General features: G+C 35.4%; 2 protein-coding genes and 1 long non-coding RNA gene across 6 annotated transcripts; all 3 read right to left on the bottom strand.

Moving 5' to 3' along the window:
• Positions 1–409: 409 nt before the first annotated feature.
• Positions 410–2,086, bottom strand: LOC125208489 (uncharacterized). 2 transcript variants are annotated; one of them, XR_007174121.2, is made up of 3 exons: positions 1,888–1,984; positions 1,543–1,761; positions 410–585 (listed from the first exon to the last, which is right to left on the bottom strand). It is a non-coding gene; the product is annotated as an uncharacterized LOC125208489 (long non-coding RNA). The 2 variants fall into 2 exon arrangements; XR_007174120.2 differs by having other exon boundaries at positions 1,543–2,086.
• Positions 2,087–2,305: 219 nt separating this feature from the next.
• Positions 2,306–12,955, bottom strand: LOC125208479 (phospholipid-transporting ATPase 3). Of its 2 annotated transcripts, none has more exons than XM_048108108.2 (27): positions 12,238–12,955; positions 10,938–11,003; positions 10,177–10,238; positions 9,426–9,507; positions 9,206–9,316; positions 8,657–8,734; positions 8,362–8,458; positions 8,090–8,196; positions 7,765–7,830; positions 7,469–7,590; positions 7,293–7,374; positions 7,128–7,205; positions 6,937–7,053; positions 6,636–6,782; positions 6,458–6,562; positions 5,968–6,110; positions 5,791–5,892; positions 5,648–5,711; positions 5,351–5,563; positions 5,043–5,208; positions 4,866–4,945; positions 4,527–4,766; positions 3,906–4,127; positions 3,664–3,831; positions 3,208–3,570; positions 3,014–3,120; positions 2,306–2,927 (listed from the first exon to the last, which is right to left on the bottom strand). In XM_048108108.2, the coding sequence occupies exons 1-27, from the start codon at positions 12,400–12,402 to the stop codon at positions 2,594–2,596; spliced, it is 3,687 nt and encodes a 1,228-aa protein (XP_047964065.2). In that variant the 5' UTR covers positions 12,403–12,955; the 3' UTR covers positions 2,306–2,593. The 2 variants fall into 2 exon arrangements, with proteins under 2 accessions (XP_047964065.2, XP_088916738.1); XM_089060612.1 differs by having other exon boundaries at positions 9,206–9,273; positions 12,238–12,311.
• Positions 12,956–14,596: 1,641 nt separating this feature from the next.
• LOC125208486 (transcription factor BHLH094-like) lies at positions 14,597–17,176 on the bottom strand. Of its 2 annotated transcripts, XM_048108118.2 has the most exons (6): positions 16,800–17,176; positions 16,381–16,572; positions 16,117–16,182; positions 15,470–15,538; positions 15,303–15,368; positions 14,597–15,219 (listed from the first exon to the last, which is right to left on the bottom strand). In XM_048108118.2, the coding sequence occupies exons 1-6, from the start codon at positions 17,061–17,063 to the stop codon at positions 15,091–15,093; spliced, it is 786 nt and encodes a 261-aa protein (XP_047964075.2). In that variant the 5' UTR covers positions 17,064–17,176; the 3' UTR covers positions 14,597–15,090. The 2 variants fall into 2 exon arrangements, with proteins under 2 accessions (XP_047964075.2, XP_088916442.1); XM_089060316.1 differs by lacking the exon at positions 15,470–15,538.
• Positions 17,177–19,532: the final 2,356 nt, after the last annotated feature.

Genomic DNA, 19,532 nt, shown 5'->3' with positions numbered 1-19,532 from the left:
TTTCTTTTCAACATATTTTTTTTAGAAAATTGTGTGTACAAATTTATATGCCTTTTTCAGGTTAGAGAATCTAAAATAACTTTGCAAGTTTGAATGGACCAAAGACCAAAACAGTGTCACTTCCCCTAACAAAGAATCTATCAAAAAGACTAAACCCACAGCCACAAACAACTTTATTTTCTTCCTTTATTAATCTAATTTTCACCTTTAAATGGGGGATTCCCTCTTCTTCTTCTTTTTTTTTGTGTTTGGAACACATGCCATCGACACAACTAATGACTTAAAATACTCAAATATTATAGAATCAAAGGCTTATATGTTACTCTTGTGTTTTTTCCCTTGGCGGCTAAAACAATTGTCTGTTTGTTTGTCTTTTATCTCTTGGTATTATAAGATAAGATAGCAAGTATTAAAAAATGTACTAATTATAAAAGTTCGATTATATTTTTTCACATAGTACAAACGAGATGGGAACCTACACTTAGAAATTATAACTAGTCTAATGTGGTTTATGTCGCACATCATTTGTAGCTGAGGTCGGGCACCTAAGCTTGGCCCGGTGGTCGACGAGAGCTGCCGGTTCTTCTGTATTAAACAAAAAAAATCAATGAAACTACATGTACATCATCGTGTTATGTTTATAAATTAGAAGTGTGTGATTTAGTCAGGTGAAATATAAGTACAGTTAATAAATAATTAAAAATTCTAGCTTATAATCAAGTAGAGTACTTAATTAGAAGGTAAAAAATAAAGTGGATGGGGCTAATGAGGAAACTCAGACACAAAACCAACATGAAAAGTTGAAAGCCCTCAAAAGTGTAGATAAAAATATGAAATTTATAAATGAGCTTTAATAAATCTGTCAAAGAAAGGATAAAGTGGTAGTGAAACTCTTTTTTTCTGCTTTATTTGCACAGTCTAATTTCGATGATAAAGCAAACTTTGTCATGAAAAATCTTAATTTATCGTGCAAATAGCTGGCAAATGCAAAACTCTAGCTCTTTATTGTATTTTGAATATAATCACAGAACAAAATAATGAAATTAAGCAATTCTTAAATTAGTAGTTTGAGAGAAAATGGGGAAAAAAAATGACTGCTTTGAGAGTCATTAATAGCGAAAATTTGACTTCAAAATACATAATTATACAACAGATAAATATTACTTGCCATGTCATTATTGTGTGTGCGTTTTACTACACTATGGGAGTAAAATAAAATACACATTTTAAAAACAGGACGAAATTATATTTTTGTATTTGCGAACAATTTTGGACTGACAAAATTACAATTTTATGTAGGAGCATATAAAATTGAGAGAAAGTACAAAATACAATAGTTTTAAAAAATTGTTAGTGCAATCAATTGGTTCGGGTCGGCCGGGTCTTGGTTCTATCTCTAATTATATAGCTACGTCCATAATCATAATATCCAAGCCAACGTGGTAAAACTATATTTCATATGATGCACGAACTAGTAAAATTAAATTTCATATGATGTAGCATCAGCAGATCGATTATTTGAAAATAGTAATAATGACAAACCTGTTATGAATAGGGTCAGGTCCATTGGGAATTTTTCTTTTGGTGACGTAGTTGAGATCAAATTTGGAAGAATCCCAAATTTGCTTCTCTCTTGCAATATTCCTTCCCAGTTCACGATGCTTCCAGTTTGCGGCAGCGACGGCGATGATCGAGAGCACCACAAGGAGCTGCAGAAGCAGGTGGAGGACCTTACTCATCTTTCTCTCTATTTATATAGTCCTATAATTGAAAAGAAATATGAGGTTGAGACAGATGTTTGCTTGTTAATATATGTGGGATTTGAGCTAATAAAATGATTTTCAAATTGGAAAAGTGGAGAGATATTAAGTAATGGTTTATCTTTACTGCATGGCTAGGTTGGTTGCTTTCTTTATGGCTTTCGAGTGATTCTCTCTACTTTTATCGAGCCGAGAGAGAGAGAGAGAGAGATATGTATATGGGAGAGAGTGGTAACACTTGCTTTATAGTGTGGTATAGCAAGGGTTTATATATTGAATGTAGCGTGTTAAGATTTTGTATATTCACTTTATTATCATGAATTGTGCTCCGACCGTCCTAAAACTATGCACGTTTAGAAAAGAACATGCTTAAGTTGAACAAGTTACTTACCATATAGGAATAAGGCCAATTCAAAAAAATTTAACTCTATCATGTACAATAATGTTATGTGTGTGTATGTGTGTACAAACACTATTATTAGTCATCATTTGATTCGTTAGATAAAATAATAATTTGCTTAAGTTGGAAATGTGATGAATAATCATGAAGAAAAAGCAGAACACGAGATTTGAAGAACCTCAGAAAAAGGAATGTATATTGTGCAATTACCAAAGAATCGCACTACAACTATATACGGAGCTTAAATTAGAAACTTTAAAAGTTGGCCAAGGTAGAGAGAGCTACAGCCACTATGAATATCAAACAAAAATTCCTAGCATGAGAAATTGCTATACTTGTTGCCTGTTGGGATATGATACATTCGAATCTAAAAATTGCTATATAGAAACTGAGGGGATAAAAAGAGTAAAATTTGTACAAACTTGGAGTATGATTAATTCCTCGGTGGTGTTCTAGGAGTTCTGGGGGTTCTCGGCGTCTTCGACTTGCTCTTCATGCTGGCTCTCCGGGCCACATCCCACGCCTTTTGTGGCACGAAAACGCCAGCTTGAGACGCGAAGAACGACTCATAACCGGGGGAGTCGAAGGCAAAACCTGTGTGCCTCGATTTCTCTCCTGGGAGTTGCATTATGGCGTAACTGCGCACCTCATCTGGGGTGAGTTGGCTCTGTCCGACCTCGAGTAGTCCGATCCTGCTTGTGTCCGCCTCGTGCCTGTGGATTTCTTGAACAATCTGGTAGTCGTAGGGGAAGAACCAGCGCTGCACCCTGAAAACAGAGCAAACGAGAAACGCATTGAACAAAGGAGAGGAAACGCCATATTTAGTGACGGGGGTGTTGGTCCTAAATCATACCCCATGTATAAGAAGTCGCAGAAAAGTGCAGCGACAGGGACGAGAATGAGAGTCAGGTAGAAATAGATGGTGCTCATCAGGACATAGATGACAAAATAGATGTTCTCCTGCAGAATATGGGGCGAAACACAGAGGTTAGTGTCTGCATCTGATTGGGATGAAGGGTGTTTAAACGAATGGTTAAGAAACATTACCTGCTCCTTGTTAGGTAGGACGACACCTGAGTAGATGAAGACGAATATGAACCAAAATAATATGCTTCCTCCAACACTGATGTGATGCCATCTCGTAAGTGTGTTGCACATCATGAGGAGACGCAGATTGACAGTCACAATAACGCAGGTAAAGGCCATCGTACTAACGTCCCACAGGCCAAATAACTTGCCGGACGAATTAATGGCTCGTTTACTTGAAGCAACAACAAAGTAGTAGAGAACCAGTGATTGATAGATTGCAAAGAAAGCCCATGTCGCCACGACTCTCCATCTGAAAAATGCATTCCTAATTCCCTCCTTGTACAGCTCAGGGTATTTCTTCGAAAGGTTAGCGCTTACATCCTACAGAAAATGCGTGCAAAAATAGTGAATACTTAACACGAAAAAATTGATAAAGAAGTTAGTTACCGACATGATAAAGCAAACATTCAGAACCTTGTCAAAAAGTCCAATAATGATCACAGGTAGGGCTGTGAAGATAACATTGTAGAGGGACTGGAACCAATCATCGTATAACCTTTGGCCAGAAAACCCAGTTTCGAAGGTGAACCAAAATTGAGTGAGTGTGAATGTTAAGTTCTTGTAGAAGAAGTACGTCACAACCTACACAAAATTTTAAGATGATAATTGTCGGTCTAGAAAGAATGGTATCAGTAGGTATAAAATCAAGAACAAACCTTGCATATTCTATGATAAGACCATCGACCATGCACCAGAAGTAAATCGGTTAAAAAGCGGAACTGTGCAATGGCAAAATCACTGGCCATCACCGCTTGCATACCTTCCTGCCCACTTATTCCTACACCAACATGAGCAGCCTGAATCATGCTAACATCATTAGCACCGTCACCTATACTAAGGGTAATCTTGTTTGCGCCCTTTTTAACAAGGCTTGTAACCTGAAAGCAGAAAACATTATGAGGTTAGCTCTCAAGTATGTATAGTAGATGGATGAGAATAATCAATGACCATGAATGCTGATTGGCTAATCGACTCCAATTAAAATGTTACTATCAGTTATGAGGGTCATCTCCAGTAGATGGGGATAATAGGAACCTTAATTATTGTTGGCAGTGCCTAATCTCTAGAAATAACAGGAATGAATGAACAAGAGATGCCTGAAGTGGCATGTCCATATCGTGATGGCAAACTATCTGAAGCAATTTGAACTCATTTTAGACAAGGCATACTGTGATTCAATTATGCTAATACCAAATCCAGCCCTTATTTATTAAAGTGACCAAAAAATGTGAAATATGGAGATGCCACCTTTGGAGATGCCACCTTAGGAGCCTTACTTGTGCCTTCTGCAGTGGAGAAACTCTGCAGCAAACTACAGCGGTGCAATTCAAGCTGAAATTTAGGAGCATTCCACGTAAACTGGGGTCCAATGCATACATCAAACACTTCCCATCAATTATAAGTGCCAATTTTGGTGCTGAATCCATATGAAGAAATTTTTGTGCTTCTTCGTGACAACTTTTAAGCTCATTCTTCACCAACTCCTTCATATAGCGTGCTAACTCTATTTGATCACCCTATCATTCAATTAACAATAGGTTAAGAGGTGGGATACAAATGAAGGCTTATGCAACGCATACTAGATGGGAAAAGCATCTGCGGGAAGTATGACATGCCTTTTCTTCAACTTCTCGGATAGCCTCAGTTTCTGAACTGATTACAAATTGCTTCATGCCATTATTTATCAACTTGCACGCTGCAGTAGACACATATAGATATAGTATAATACATTAGCAAACAGTTACTAGGTAATCAAACCAGAAAGGAAAAAATGAAATCACCAACTTCACTACCATATGCAATATTTATTGCTGTTTCCATCTTGTCTCCTGTTAGAACCCAAATTTTAATTCCAGCTCGAGAGAGGGTCTCTATGCACGCTGGTACTCCCTCCTGAAGCTTGTCTTCAATAGCAGTACATCCAATCAAAATTAGGTCTTTTTCTATTTGTTCTGCAACCTGAAATTTTTTATGTTGGGGCTGTGAATACTGATGACCAGCTAACCAGATTGACCAAGAAATTGTTTAAGCAGAATAAAATTAGTAATGCAAAAGAAAATTGCACCGGACCACAAACATAGATAAAAAACTGTCTACATACTTCATCCAATTTCTTCTCTCTATCCCGCAGAGCAGATTTTGCGTGAATATACTTCTCATTCCAACTTTCATATACATCAGGCTTCAAATTTTTATAAGCCAAGCAAAGAGTACGTAACCCAGAGGCTCCAAATTGCTCTAAGTGCTCTCTACTCATTCTTTTTAAATCAGGGTTACCATCCGCCAACCTTTCGTATATCACAGTATCCGCACCCTGTAGATCCATCATATATAAAGCTGTCAGTTTATTGCACTTAATTTCTAACCACCATATACAAAAAAGGGCTCAGAAAGTAACCTTGCAGTAGAGTACAAGTCTACCATCAGGATATCGGCAAACAACAGATTGACGCTTCCTTGTACTAAACCATGCCAAAGAGTTGGTTGTTCAAAACAGTAGTGATTAGAAAATAGCAGAAGCAAAGTGAAACAAATGATTACCTGTTAAACTCAAGAACATTCAAAATTTCATAAGGAACATCCTGGACCTTTCCCATCTTGTCAACGTGTGATTCCCGGACATAAATCATTGTGGGGGTACGTCTGCAGGAAATTCAAAACCCGTTTAAGCAATAATGTCCTCAAATAAGTAAAAAAAAAAACACAATGATCACATACCTATAGAAGAAAAAGCCAAAATTCTTTGCAGCTACTACCAAAGCAGCCTCATCAGGTGATGCAGCTTGATATCGAATCCTCTCAGGGGATTCATCACCTTCTGGAAGCACAGTATGGCATATTGCTAGGCACCTAAAGAATTCCTACACAAAAAAATAAGAATAAGTAAAACTTTCAGACAAGAAATACTCGTCCAGTAGGGGAATCAGCAGCAGAAGTTGATGAATAAAGGCGTGCAGTAACCTAAACAAATTCAGCAGGAACCCTCTTACAGAAGCATAAATAAATTGACTGAATAATTAATAACAGAAGTTCAGTTATGTTTCCATAATACACAAAAAATTGAGCATAAAAATATATAAAAAGATACTATTATCATTTCATAGTTGTGAACGTTGAACATGAGAGATGAAAATGCTGGATGTTTCAGTCTATGCAAGTTGAGAATAGATTTAGGCTGTCAACTTTTTCCTGAATTAAACCAACCTACTTTGCAACAATCGGGATTAGGTTCATTCCTCCAAGCTCCTCTCATAAGTCGTGCATCATCAAAATTGAAACCCCTTTCACTTGCTGCACTTGATCGCTTCTGAGCCTGAAATCAAAGGCATAAAATCAAGACATATAACACCTCATGTTTTAAAACTTTATTGGCAACTAAAACTTACATCAACTTTAACACCAGTTCTTTGAGCTGCTCCAATCTCTGTTTCACTGACACCTGTACCATATACCTCTCCTCCAATTGAACATTTGAAAAACTCCATCAAGTTACGAGTCAAGGTCCCAGTTTTGTCAGAGAAGATGTACTCCACCTATCAAAATAACAGATTAAAATGAAGCAAAATAAATCTCCTGAATGGGTTCGTGGACATAATTTAAGTATTACATAGAACACTTTCCAGCTCATGGAAAGGAAAATGAGAAAATGAGAAATTCAATAAAAGGTCAGCAAGGCGGCACATCTACCTGCCCAAGTTCCTCATTTAAGTTAGACGTACGTGCCAATGCAGGGGTATTGCTCTCAGCATGGTACATGCGCAAGTCATTGTTGATGAATTGGGTGGATTGGATAAATTTAATCATCTGAGGTCAATAATAAAATCTCTTCATATATAACAACAGTAGACACAAGAAACAGAAATAATTGCGAAACTTACCTCCACAGAAACATACAGAGAGATTGGAATGATTGGAGAATACAGAGTTATAAGGGTAAAAAACGTCAAGATAGCAACCTATTAAGTACAAAAGATAAAATTAAAACTGAGAAAATGGAAAAACAAGGCAATGGCAGACAAGAAACGAAGGCAATAACTACATACCACAAATCTGTGGTCAGGATCGAACTGTGCCTCTGATGTATCAAATCTCAAATAGTGATACTTGCTGTTTATGAATACACCACTGAAAACATCAACAAAGAGTCGCATTACATATCTTAGAAAATGTAAAACAAACTAGGTAGAAAACTTCTAATACTGAATGATGATAGGCAAACCTGCCAATGGATCCCAAAAGACACATGCAGAAAAGAACAGTAAATAGTGCAAGTATAAGCTTGTCAAGTTTCTTTTCTAAGGTGCTTCTTTTGGAAGGGATTTTCATGGAGTTCATCATAACCTGAAATAAGAAAATAGCAACCACTCATATATACAATATATAAAGTACGAGCAGAACATGAAACATGATTACATAGTCTTGACTAATATAGACAAAGTTTCTACAGAGTCTGAGAGGGTAAATATTATTCAAAGAAGAAAATAAGATAAAAATAACAAGTAGATAATTGAATACCTTTGTCTCATGTCCTGTAAAAATGACAGCACCTACAATGTACTCAGTATTTCTGAGACTACACCCCTGGAAACATGTGAGACACTCAATAAGAAAGAACCGACTTAAAACATCAACTGATATAATAATAGCAATTATAAACAATAGGTCAGAAATTTTAGAGCCAGATTCTCAGATAATAACTTCATGAAACTAAAAATTGAGAGAGAAAAGAGTAAACATTGGCATCCAGTAAGAAAGGTTACTTCAATCTAGCAACTACAAATGAAAAATAACATGGAATCTGATATACTAAAGAGAGAGAGCCAGAGATACGAGTTCATACACGTAAGAGAAGTTGGTTTGGACTGAGAGGCAAGATTTGTTTATCAATGATCAAGTTTCCAGTGAAGGTATACAGAGAATTATTTGGTTGCTCACATTGAACCTCACCTGCATTACATCAAAGAAAAGGGCTTGTTAGTTTTTGTTTCCAAAAACACCCTGTCAGTTGTTTAATACACTAGACACTCAAAAATGTTTCTTCTCGTTATTTTTCCGCAACACCTATAATGAAAACCTTTTTTTTCAAGCCAGACAACAAAGAGTCAACATAACCTTTGAATTCAGAAACTTTGTCCGGTGACACAAAATCCCACGTCCTTTCCGGTGCCTTCCGTATCTTCAAGTTAGTTTCTCCATCAAGATTTGCAGTCTGCAAAAGAACCATAATACAAAAATGAATAAATAGAATGAACAAAAAACACATGACACGTGCAAATCATATTCATCTGCACAAACACATGGGAACAAGAAATACAGAAAATGACAGATGAACCAGATCTTCAAGTAAGAATTATTTACCATTTATTAAGATTAGAAAGACAATTGCCTTAAAGCATAGGGTGCTAACCTCAACATAGCAGACACCATCAGGGTTTGTGCTGGCAAGGAACATTAAATCAGCAGGAAAGAATCCATCCTGATTCACCTGTGATGGGACAAACAATCACTTAATTGGCTGCAAAACAATCAGACGAGTAACTATATATGAATTAAATAAAAATACTTCATAAATTAGTCTTGGAAAAATGAACATCTAATGGTTTCAACCATTTCCCCAATGAGTGCATATATACACAAAAGTACCATATACTGACTGTTAACAGAAAAAGGGAAGCTAGTTAGAGATCCAAAGCGCTCCTCAGCTTGCAAAAGCAAAACCCACTTGATTTCGAGTGCACAAGCCTTTAATGATTCTGTGGGACTAAATGCATTCATAGCTTATTTAATACATTAATAAACATTCAATTCTCTCTAGCACTAAGCTGCTAACATGTTATCTGTTTCTAAACCACAGAAAATTAGGTAGGTTTTTTACATTTAGACAGCATAAATTTGATGGTCTAGCCCTAGCAGGTTGAGATACTTGGCCTGGAAAAAACGAGAGCAGCTGACTTACTCTGATAATATCTCCAACCTGCAGCTTCTTCCAAGGAGTAGGTACCCAATTCCAGTCTTGCAACACTTCTACGTTGGAATTATTGATTGACATGTCATTTTGGAAACGTTTCTTCATGTAGGAATCAAAAGAAATACAAGGAAAAAACATTGTGAGGAGCTATTGAACTTAGATTTTTCTCTGCTAGGTGGCTGAACAGAGGAAATGATTCTAAACTCACCCAATCTTCCCATGCTTCCTTTATGAGGGACACAAGAAGCACCAGTGACAGTGGAAGCACATTTGTAATTGGACTTACAGGACTGCAAGGAAAGAAAACTTCATAAGAAGATGCATTGCAGAATAGTTTGTTAACTCCAAAATATGTGCCCAAATATCACACTAGGTAGTACCAACAAACAAGAATAGTAGTAATTGACACAGCCTTACTGAAGAATTTCAAGTGGATTCAGCTAGTTAACTGAAAGATGCTTTGAATTGGCCATGACCCATATCAAAATATGGGGAAAAAATGCTCAAACTGTTTCCCGGCATGAATAAATAAAAAAGAGAAAGAAAGTGTGGCAATGTAAGTGCCACCAATGAAGACCTGATTTTCATGCTTCGGGACCTTAGGCTTATAAATTGGCCTTTTATGATAGTAAGTAATAGTTCTAGTTCAAGCATGTAATTTAGACATTATGCAATTGGAATGCTGTTACTATTATATAGTACTACTTACTAGAGAGTGTTAACTTTGGCCTGCACTGAAGGAATCAGTAAAGATTTAGTTTGGAATGACATTCATACTAATAAGGGTCTCCTTGAACGTGTCCAGTCGACTAGATTAGGATTTTTTAGTCTACATTGGAATTTATTCAAAAACACGCACTTAATCAGTATGATAAGGATTTCTGACTCTATAATTGTAAAGCAAAGTTACTTAATTTTGAAAGTCATTAAAAAGGCAAAACTATATGGTAGGAGCATACCTCACAGGAGTGCATGACAAGATTGAGATCATGAGAAAATAGAGGTTTGCAACTCTTCTGAACTGTCAGCACAAATTAAATTAAAAGGAATCAGTTCAAGCACAAAAAAAATGGAGCTTAGGGTCTTATTGTCCAATGTTGTAAACTGTTCATATTTTCTTCCTCGAAAAGCAAATGAAATTTTTTTGTCTTTATATTGATTATTGAAATATTGTATTAAGCTATTGGGTGTAATAATAATTTCAAAGAAATTTCATAAAGCAAGTAGAGCTCTTCTTTATGAGAAAGAACAATTTGTCAATCCAATATGGTCTCTATAAGGAGCTAACGGACCATTTTTTGCAAACAATATTTGGAATACCACCACAGGTCAAAGAAAATCCTTAGACCCTGCTTGTTTGCTAGTTTGCTAGGATTCTGTCTAAGAAAGTAATCACATTCTTGATTTTAAATTCTGTTGTTTGTTAAAGGATGTCAATTAGTTACTTGTAATTGGTTAATATAAGTTCATAATCCTAATAAGTACGGAGTAATAACCACACAAAGGATAAGTGATCTATTAGATTCATATTCCCTAGAATCATATTCTGGGGAATTATAATCCCCAACAGCATTACTCTCCTGACAAACATACGAGCCCTTACAATTTCAGAATATTCTAATTAAGGTCTTTAAAGACATTTGGGTTGATCAATAATCTTTGAAGTTTAGCACTGGATTAGCTAATCTTGATTCTTGAAAATAAAGCAACAGCAACATACCTGCTCAAAGAGCCCCTTTGGTAAAAAGGTAAATACATCATACTTTGTTGTTGACACAGAATTACCCTGAAAATCAACATAATTAATCAGGCTACCAGCAAGAGAAGTAATTCACACAGCTCGGGCCTTTGGTAATAAATTTCAATTTCAATATTGTCAAAGTTTATCACAATAAGCCAAATCGAAAAATCCCACCAGTAGCAGAAATATGAACATTCAACTAATGCGAGCTTTCAATAAATGGCCATAAGACTCATAATTATTTCGAAAACTGTTAGTTTTGAGAGTAACTACATCCTTCTCGTGAGACTCCGTCAGAATTTTGTGCTTGTAAATTCCATAATCTATAATACAGCCCAGTTGGGGTACAAAGTACTACGAGTATAAAGGATTAACACTAAGAGGATGCAGGAAAATTCAAGAAAACAACATAGTGAGACATTCAATACTTTTGGGCTAGGCATTGGCAAGACTGGATATAATCATATAAATGACACACAACACATCGTGCCATTGTTTTCAAGTTTCAAACCTAAAAGGAAGAGATAAATCGTAAGTAAAACTTAATCAGGGCAGTAACTGTCCTGCTTGCCCACATCTTTCTCTACCTCACTTGTCCTAAACTAAATCAATGCAGATCAGCATAACCATTAATAGTTTTACAGAAGGAGGTTCCCTGGCATCTCGTAAATACCTGAGCCAAAGAAGAAAACCTAACAAGTGATACCGAAGAGCACCCTTCAAGCCAAATATCCAAAGGAGAAGCCATTGTAGACTATCACCAGACCAACTAACAACTACAGTACTTCAATATCATGAACCCATGCAATCATCGGAGATTCAATACGATTCACCTCACTATGTATATAAATGTTCCCAATCAACTATTGTCAAATAAAGGTTTGTATCTGCCACTACGCAGATGATCATGATTGACAACGAGCAAAACTAGAGTTTAACAGCATCAAACTAGACCAAATGTTTAGGTACTCAAATTTACAGTACATCTCAAATAAGGCACCTAATCCTCCTCTTCCCCACAAACAAGTTCACCACTCCCATTTCTACGACAAATTTTCTCAAACAGTACAATAAACTTGAATAGTTTGTAATCAAAAGCACTAGATCGCTCCTCATTTTCCTAAATTCAGAGCCCTAAACACCATAAAATATCACATATCCAGCCCCATCCACTAACGCCTTCAAATTACACAAGACAATGTCATAAACCCAGGATTCATTTCCCCAAACCTCACGCTCCAAAAAAAAAAAAAAAAAAAAAAAAAAAAAAAAAAAAAACCTTATATTTGGCGAGCGAATTGGCCTCGCGATCATTGCAGAAGACGGTCCTGTGACCCGGCGCCTGTGGCTGAACCTTCCCCAGACGGACAGTTTGAGACGAGGCGACACGGTCGTCGGAGGGCGCGCGGTCGCGTCCGCCTCTAGATCCCCTCCACCCGGCCATTGTTTTCCTCCGATCGCAGCCCCAGATTCAGAAAACCCTACGATATTCCCGGAATTTGAGGAGACTGTGTCGAATCCCAATCAAATATTGGAGACAAGGAAGGGGGAGAAAAATGGGGAGTTGAGAGTTGAAAAAAATAAAAAATAAAATAAAAATTCAATAGAAATTGGGGGAAGTGATGGTTGAATTGCAATCGTGAAGGAGAGGGGCCTCAATTTCTCTCAATTTTCCCAATCCGCGTCGAAATGGGGTCATTGACCACCACGTGTAGCTCAGCTGAGGGAGAGTAGTGACGCAGTGAGTGAAGTCGTCGAATCTGGGTGAGGCGGCGCGTGAGCGAATGGCGGCAGTTGTGGTGGAGACGGTTGCGATTTGAAAATGGAAAAATGAAGGGGATTTTGAAGGAGTCGCCGATGTTTCTTTCACGGCCAGATTGCAGACATCAGCTACGACTATTTCACACAACAATAATTTTTTTCTTTTATTTACTCGTTTGAATCATGTGACGACGTGTTCTTTCTACGAGTGAATATTTGTGGGGATTTAAATAAATTATTTTTTGTGGAGATTGGGATATTTTCGAATTTGTTTCTAATTTGGGTAGAGGAAAGTTTATGTTCGAAATGTTATGTTTCTCATGAATTTTTGGATAAAAGTTAATTTTATGTGGTTTAAATTTTTTGGGATATTATTGTAGCTATTTTAAATGAGGACAGTATTTTTTATGCACTCAGATTTTTTTCCGTGTTATTTTATTATTAGCAGATATAGCAGTGGAGTATTTATCTAGGATCAGATTCTGTAATAAATGTTTATAATAGTATAATGTATCGTCTATAATCTATATATGCAAATTGTAACAATATATCAAATGTGGTTTGATTCGTTGCATTTAAAATCTTGAAGACCTTAAATATCATTACTGACCGCCTAATTTCGTATAGTAGGAGTACTATATTTCGAGAATTTGCAATCATATTGAATTGTGGAAAACAGATTGAAATATTGCAAATAATTATAGCAACAGCTTGCCACATTTAATTATATTGTTGAACTATTGAACATAGAAAAAACGTTAACTAAATGTCTTTGCATCATTGAAATCATATTTTACAGTTCGATTATTCACGAGTGAGCTATGGAATTTCTGGGGAATGTGACGTTTAAAATATCTACATGCAGGATCGATATATATGGAGTAATATTTTCTAATTTTTTCTATTTTTTTCCTGAATTTCAATATATAAATTTTGATTTTATGAGTTTTTTTTCCGATAGAATTAGAGTTGATAGGGACTATACATCGTATAACCATAAAAAACTAGACCTAAAAATCTTAATTTAGTCCAGTTCTGCGGTTCAGCAATAAGAAGTGGATTTGCATATAACGAGGACTCTTATAGTCTATGTGGCTAAATGTGACTAATTAAATAAGGAGTACAATGGATTATGTTTTTATACATAAATAAATACATAGACTTATATATTTTTTGGAGTTTTTTTTAACTTTATTTTTTTTCAAATCTCTTATTACATGAATGTTGATATTCTCTCCTTTTTTCCTAACAAATTGTAGCTATATTTTATTTAAGAGGTAATTTTTGATTGAATACGAATTTTGAAAAATGGCATCTATAATATGGATATCATCTTCACACCCTTCTAGTCTTCTTCTCTCTGTCATATCATCATTTTCTTATGCATGCATATATGTAAACGTGACTAATGATGAGACACTGGGATTTAGTTGAGCTGCATATGGTGTCGACCAAATTAATTTTATTTCAAGAGTATATTCATGATTAGTTGAACCTGAGGTGTCAAATATTCTATATAAGTTTCATTAGCTACTTATAAATTGTCATTTGAGAAGAAAGTTTTCATAATAATTAAAGTATTTTTTGTTTTACATCTTAAACTGCTCGAACAAAGAGTTGGACAACAAATTATTTTAGAGAAAATTATTGTTGGGAAAACTCAAAAAATTCTGAATAGTTAAAAGAAAAAAATTCAGAAAGTCTGAAAAGTTAGTGATGGTTGTTTTTGCCACATTGACATTACCAACAAACACATCTACAATTTAGGGAAAAAATAATTTTAGAAAAAAATAAAATAATGCTAGAGTTCATGCATTTAGATTCAATAAACAAAGTTTTGGAAAAAAAAAAACTAGATTATATAGAAAGTTCGTGCATTTACAAGTAAATGATCTTTTACTATAAAATAAGATCTTTTGGTTCATGCACACTCAATCCAACTTTCAACTGTCTATAAAATGAACAAATTTACTAATGATCGGCAACCTACTAACCTTCGACAACATCAATCCTTTATTTGGCATTGTACAAAACAGTATACGATCCCTTTCAATATCTCCAGACAACTTTATATATAAGGCAAAAAAATCACAACTAATTGCAAAACATTGCAGGAATACGTAAATCCAAAAATAACAATAGTAGATTTAGAAATTTGGAGTTTGGAGAACCTTTGCCAAGATCACTCATTCTGTGACTCTTTCGTTGGAAATAAACCATGTATACATCCCGGTATCTCGCTTGTTTGCTGCACAATGCAAGGGGGAAATGGGCCCGTTACAAGAAGCATATGCTGCTATGGTTTTAAGGAGGAAGAATCATAGTCATAGATTATAGATTTCGATTTATGTTGAGGATGAAAAATTTCGTGTCATGATGTTCGGTCAAAGCCGCTACCAATCTGCATGTGTAGCCACTCTGGTGACGAACCCCTACTGTATTCACGTGTGCTCTGAGAACCAAAGGCCAAGCCGGGGGCTTCAAAAGTTTGTTGAGTGAACTGTAGAAAGAGGGGAAGACGACGTGTTAGAAAATCAAGAAGTTCAAGCTAGGTGAGTTGGAGATCATGTTAGACGCACGCACATCTTTTGAAGGATATCCATTGATCTCCCCTCTTGAATTTACTGTTTCAAGCTTCATAGATAAGAACTGCGACAGCAAAAAATAACCGTGACCAACGGATTATAGAGGTGAACGACTCTCATCAAATAGAATTACGAAGAAATCCTCGTACAGATACAGAAAACTACCTCAACTTGACGTTGTAAAGATTGGATGTAATTAATTATCTCATCAAGCACTAGAGCTTTGCCAATAACCTAAAATCAGGAAAGTAAGGCTCTCAAAGTTCTATATTAAAGATAGATACTCCTTTGAGTCTAGACAATAAAAGAGACATTACTATTGAGGAACAAACTATGGTCTAAAAACTAGCAATTCAGTTTCACTTTAACAAGGATAAAATTTTGCTAGATCGTTCTATTTTCAGGAGGTGAACTCAACAAGTGATATCTTATGTCAAGAACACATGATACTTGTTGCCAATTAGTATTCTCATTCACTCGGATCAGCATCTTAATTATGGCCAACAAAGCAGATGAAAGCTAGAATCCATCCCAACAGCACAAATATATAGGGATAATGTTGTTTATTTCTGTCATTCTTATTGAAGTGCATAATGTTTATATATTTGTATCAATTTACAGTTAAACAAAGGTTACCAAACAAGAAATTACAGGCAAAAAAAGTTCGGTTGACACATAAAATCGCATATTCTAACAGAGATGAAGCCCATTACTAATCTCATCAAAGTTCAGAAACATATCCATATACAGCATATATACAAACATTTAACAACAAACGGGAAAAAATGGCCAACACTAAGTTGATAACTCACCTTATTACAACCAGGAACTATGTCCTGAAGAATTTTCATCCTCTCACTAATCTTTTCTCTCCTAGCCTGTACCAAGAATGCAAGAGATAGCATGAGAAAACATCACCCAAAATAAATACTCATCATCTACGATTCTACTTCAGTTATTCAACCATCAATCTAAAAAACTAGTACTAGTAGTTCAGATTTATTCAATCTTACTGATAACGAACAAGCAAGACAAAATAATCATAAGCACAAAAGCATTTGAAGGCAGATCATTACTCTTTCAGCTAAGCTATGACTATCGGTAGCTTGACCTCGTCTCGCTCGAACATGGATGTAGTCTTGCTTTGGAAGTTCCTCCAGCTTTGGCTCTCGCTCTGCCTCCACCTTGCCTGAATTCCCTTCCCTTTCAACTTTAAGTTCACTCACCGCCTTTAGCCGTTTACTATCACCTTCGTTTCTTCTTTCATCCTGCTCAAACAGAGCAACAATGTCACAATTAGGTATTGCTTGAATAACTCACATTACCTCAATCTTCAACCTAAATCCTCTCTCATTTCAATCAGCACTATCCACAAACATCAAATTAAACTCGCCGAATTGCGATTTCAAATAGGCATACACTGTAATTAATAGTAATACTAATATAGTATCAGATGCAGCTACAGCAATTCAATACTATCAGTGCAAAACAATACCGATACGGTGTTATTGTTGTTGCAGCTGCCGCCATTGCTGCTGCTGGTGGAAGCTCCTCCTCCCTTGCCGCAATGCTCATCTTTATCCCGCCGCTTCCGAGAATCGTCACTCGATCTCTGATCCGTCAACATCGGATCCAAAGCCAAGCCGTACGACGCCACATTGGCGCTCATCTGAAACCGCGGCCAGATCTCCGCAAAGTTGAAGGCATCTCCTCCTCCTGCTCCACCGCCGCTCATTGTCTCCAGCCGCCGCGGATCCATTTCCCTAAGCCTACTACCCGCCAAACGACTGCCGATACACAGCTGCTTAATTTATGCGTTGAAAATATAGGAAGAGAAGACACTTATTAGTTGCAGACTTTGAGTGAAGTGTCGAGCATTTTCTTTCTTATGGTAATCATATTTTCTTCTACATCTGGCTCACCTACACCGCACCAATAGAGCAGTAAGCCAGTACTCCTCCTTCCCTTATAAATATTCCCTCTGTAATTTGTCTCACTTTGACCGGATATGAGTTTATAAAAGATGAGTTAAAAAAATTAGTGGAATGTAGGTCCAATTTTTATATATTAATTTTTTAATAAAATGTGAGTAAGAATAAGTTAGTAGAATATGGTCCACTACCTAAATTAGTAAAAAGTGAAATGGAACAAACTATGTGGGACGGATCAAAATGAGAAAATGGGACAAATTATGTGGGACGGATGGAGTATATCCATATAGGTCATTTTGGAAATTTGGAATGCCCTTTAAAAATTGATCAATCCTATTTAGGGGTGAGCAAAAAAACCGAAAACCGAATATCCGAACCAAACCAAACCGAAATTTTGAAATTCGGTTCAGTTTTTTTGATTTTCGGTTTTTTGATTTGGTTCAGTTTTGATTTTCAATGAAGTTCGGGTTTTCGATTCGATTCGGTTCGGTTTTGATTTTCAATGAAATTCGATTTTTCGAGTTCGGTTCGGTTTGGGCAAAAAACCGAACCGAAACCCGAATGCACGCCCCTAATCTTATTTAAGAAAACTTTTCTATTTCTATTGACCTAGATTCATTCTCTACTAACAATACTCTCAATCACTTTTTATTTTATCTCTCTTATTTTACTAATCGTACATTAAAACTCGTATCGTTTGAAATATTGTCTATTTTTTAGGGACGAAGGGAGCATTATTCAAGGATAAGATTGGAAACTTCGGGAAGCTTATAATTATTTACACTAAAAAATTAGCTAGTATTGCAAATAAATACTCCACATATATAGGCATAAAATGTGATATAAAATTCAATTTTATTGCAAAACACAAAATAAACACGGAGGTCAATTTAAAATATCACACAGGTCACTGTTTAATTTTTATTAGGTTATTTTAAAAGAATGATCTTAAATGATCTAAAATGATATTCGTTTTTTCCAAATCCAAATTATAAAAAATGACTGAAAAACTAACTTATATGACACCCGTATTACCTAACAGGCTAACAATGATAATTATGTGTTATGCAATGACCATTAGATTACATGATCTTATGGTCTATATTTGGCTTTAGTTTCATAATAAGATCTATATTTGTTTTGATCATAATCCACCTCTGTATACATAATCATAAAGTAAATAAATGCATGCGAATATTTTTTTGGTTTATGAGTGGATGAGTTTATTAAACTTAAATTATGCTCAAATAATAGTCGTAGAGAATGTAAATTATTTATCTAGGAAAAAGGATATTCATAATTTTTCCATATTAAAACAAAATTTGCATGCCTTCAAGGCTTCAACAATATGATTTGCATGATTCAAAATTTCATCGCTAGTGATTGAAGCCATAAGCAACAATAGCGAAGTAGCTGTCATGTGCCTAACTTTGGCCACAATTTATCTAATTTAGTTAGACAACCATAGTCACTTTAAAGATTTCAGCCAACTTTCTCTAAATAAGTGTGCATTTTAAATATTTTCAAGGTTTTAATTATAATCTAGTCGGGGTGATTGGTTAACTAACTAGCCAAAACATACTTTTTCAGTTAGTATATTAAGCAAAACAAAAAATTTAATAATTAATTAAAATAATTATAAGTTTGTTAAAATTAAAATTAAGAAAAAAAAGAAGGAAACGATGATAGTTCAAATTAGAATCCTGCACATTATCGAGTTGGATGAATTTGCCGAGATTTATTTAATTATATTATGTTTAGGTCAATTCCTTATAGAAGAACAACAGTCGGATGTGAGTCACGGCCAATAGTATATCCACTCGTCCAAGTTGTCGGGCAGTTTTTTCTACTACTAAAATATACTAAAAAACAGAATTTCCTTATTCTCCAAGATTCGAACCAAGTTCATTTTTAACCTAATAAATTACGTAACAAATTCAGTAATTATACATTTTGATGCATCAAACTAACGTGATAAAAAAAAGTGGACCGATTCCATCCTTCACCTACTTACTGTTTTAAAAATCGGACCAGTTAATTTGAATAATTCAATCTCGAACCGATAACTTAATTTAGTTTGGCTCAATTTGCATATTATACTAAAAAAACAAAATTTCCTTATTCTCCAAGATTTGAACCAAAATAAATTTCATTTTTAACCTAATAAGTTACTACTACGTAACAAATTCCGTAAATAGACATGTTTGATGCATTGAACTAACTTGGTAAAAAAGTAGAGTGATTCCACCCATCTCCTATACTTTAGTGTTTTAATAATCAGACTATTTAATTCGAAT

This window comes from Salvia hispanica, chromosome 6 (assembly GCF_029641045.1).
Source record: "Salvia hispanica isolate PSC_SH4W2 chromosome 6, Shi_PSC_v1, whole genome shotgun sequence".
Classification (NCBI taxonomy): Eukaryota; Viridiplantae; Streptophyta; class Magnoliopsida; order Lamiales; family Lamiaceae; genus Salvia; species Salvia hispanica.
Note: the sequence above shows the minus strand (reverse complement) of the source record. Positions and strands in the feature narration are given on the sequence as shown.

Bases quoted from the DNA above. Each gene is read 5' to 3' on its own strand.
- LOC125208479 (XM_048108108.2), bottom strand. From the start codon at position 12,402: ATGGCCGGGTGGAGGGGATCTAGAGGCGGACGCGACCGCGCGCCCTCC. The intron at 6,783-6,936 runs GTAGATGTGCCG...TTATTTTGATAG, and splicing joins TAAATGAGGAACTTGGGCAG to GTGGAGTACATCTTCTCTGA. The intron at 4,128-4,526 runs GTAAGGCTCCTA...TTCTGCTTTCAG, and splicing joins CTCCACTGCAGAAGGCACAA to GTTACAAGCCTTGTTAAAAA.
- LOC125208486 (XM_048108118.2), bottom strand. From the start codon at position 17,063: ATGGATCCGCGGCGGCTGGAGACAATGAGCGGCGGTGGAGCAGGAGGA. The intron at 16,183-16,380 runs GTAATGATCTGC...TTCTTGGTACAG, and splicing joins GTCATAGCTTAGCTGAAAGA to GCTAGGAGAGAAAAGATTAG. The intron at 15,369-15,469 runs GTAGTTTTCTGT...TTGCTGTCGCAG, and splicing joins CTTTACAACGTCAAGTTGAG to TTCTTATCTATGAAGCTTGA.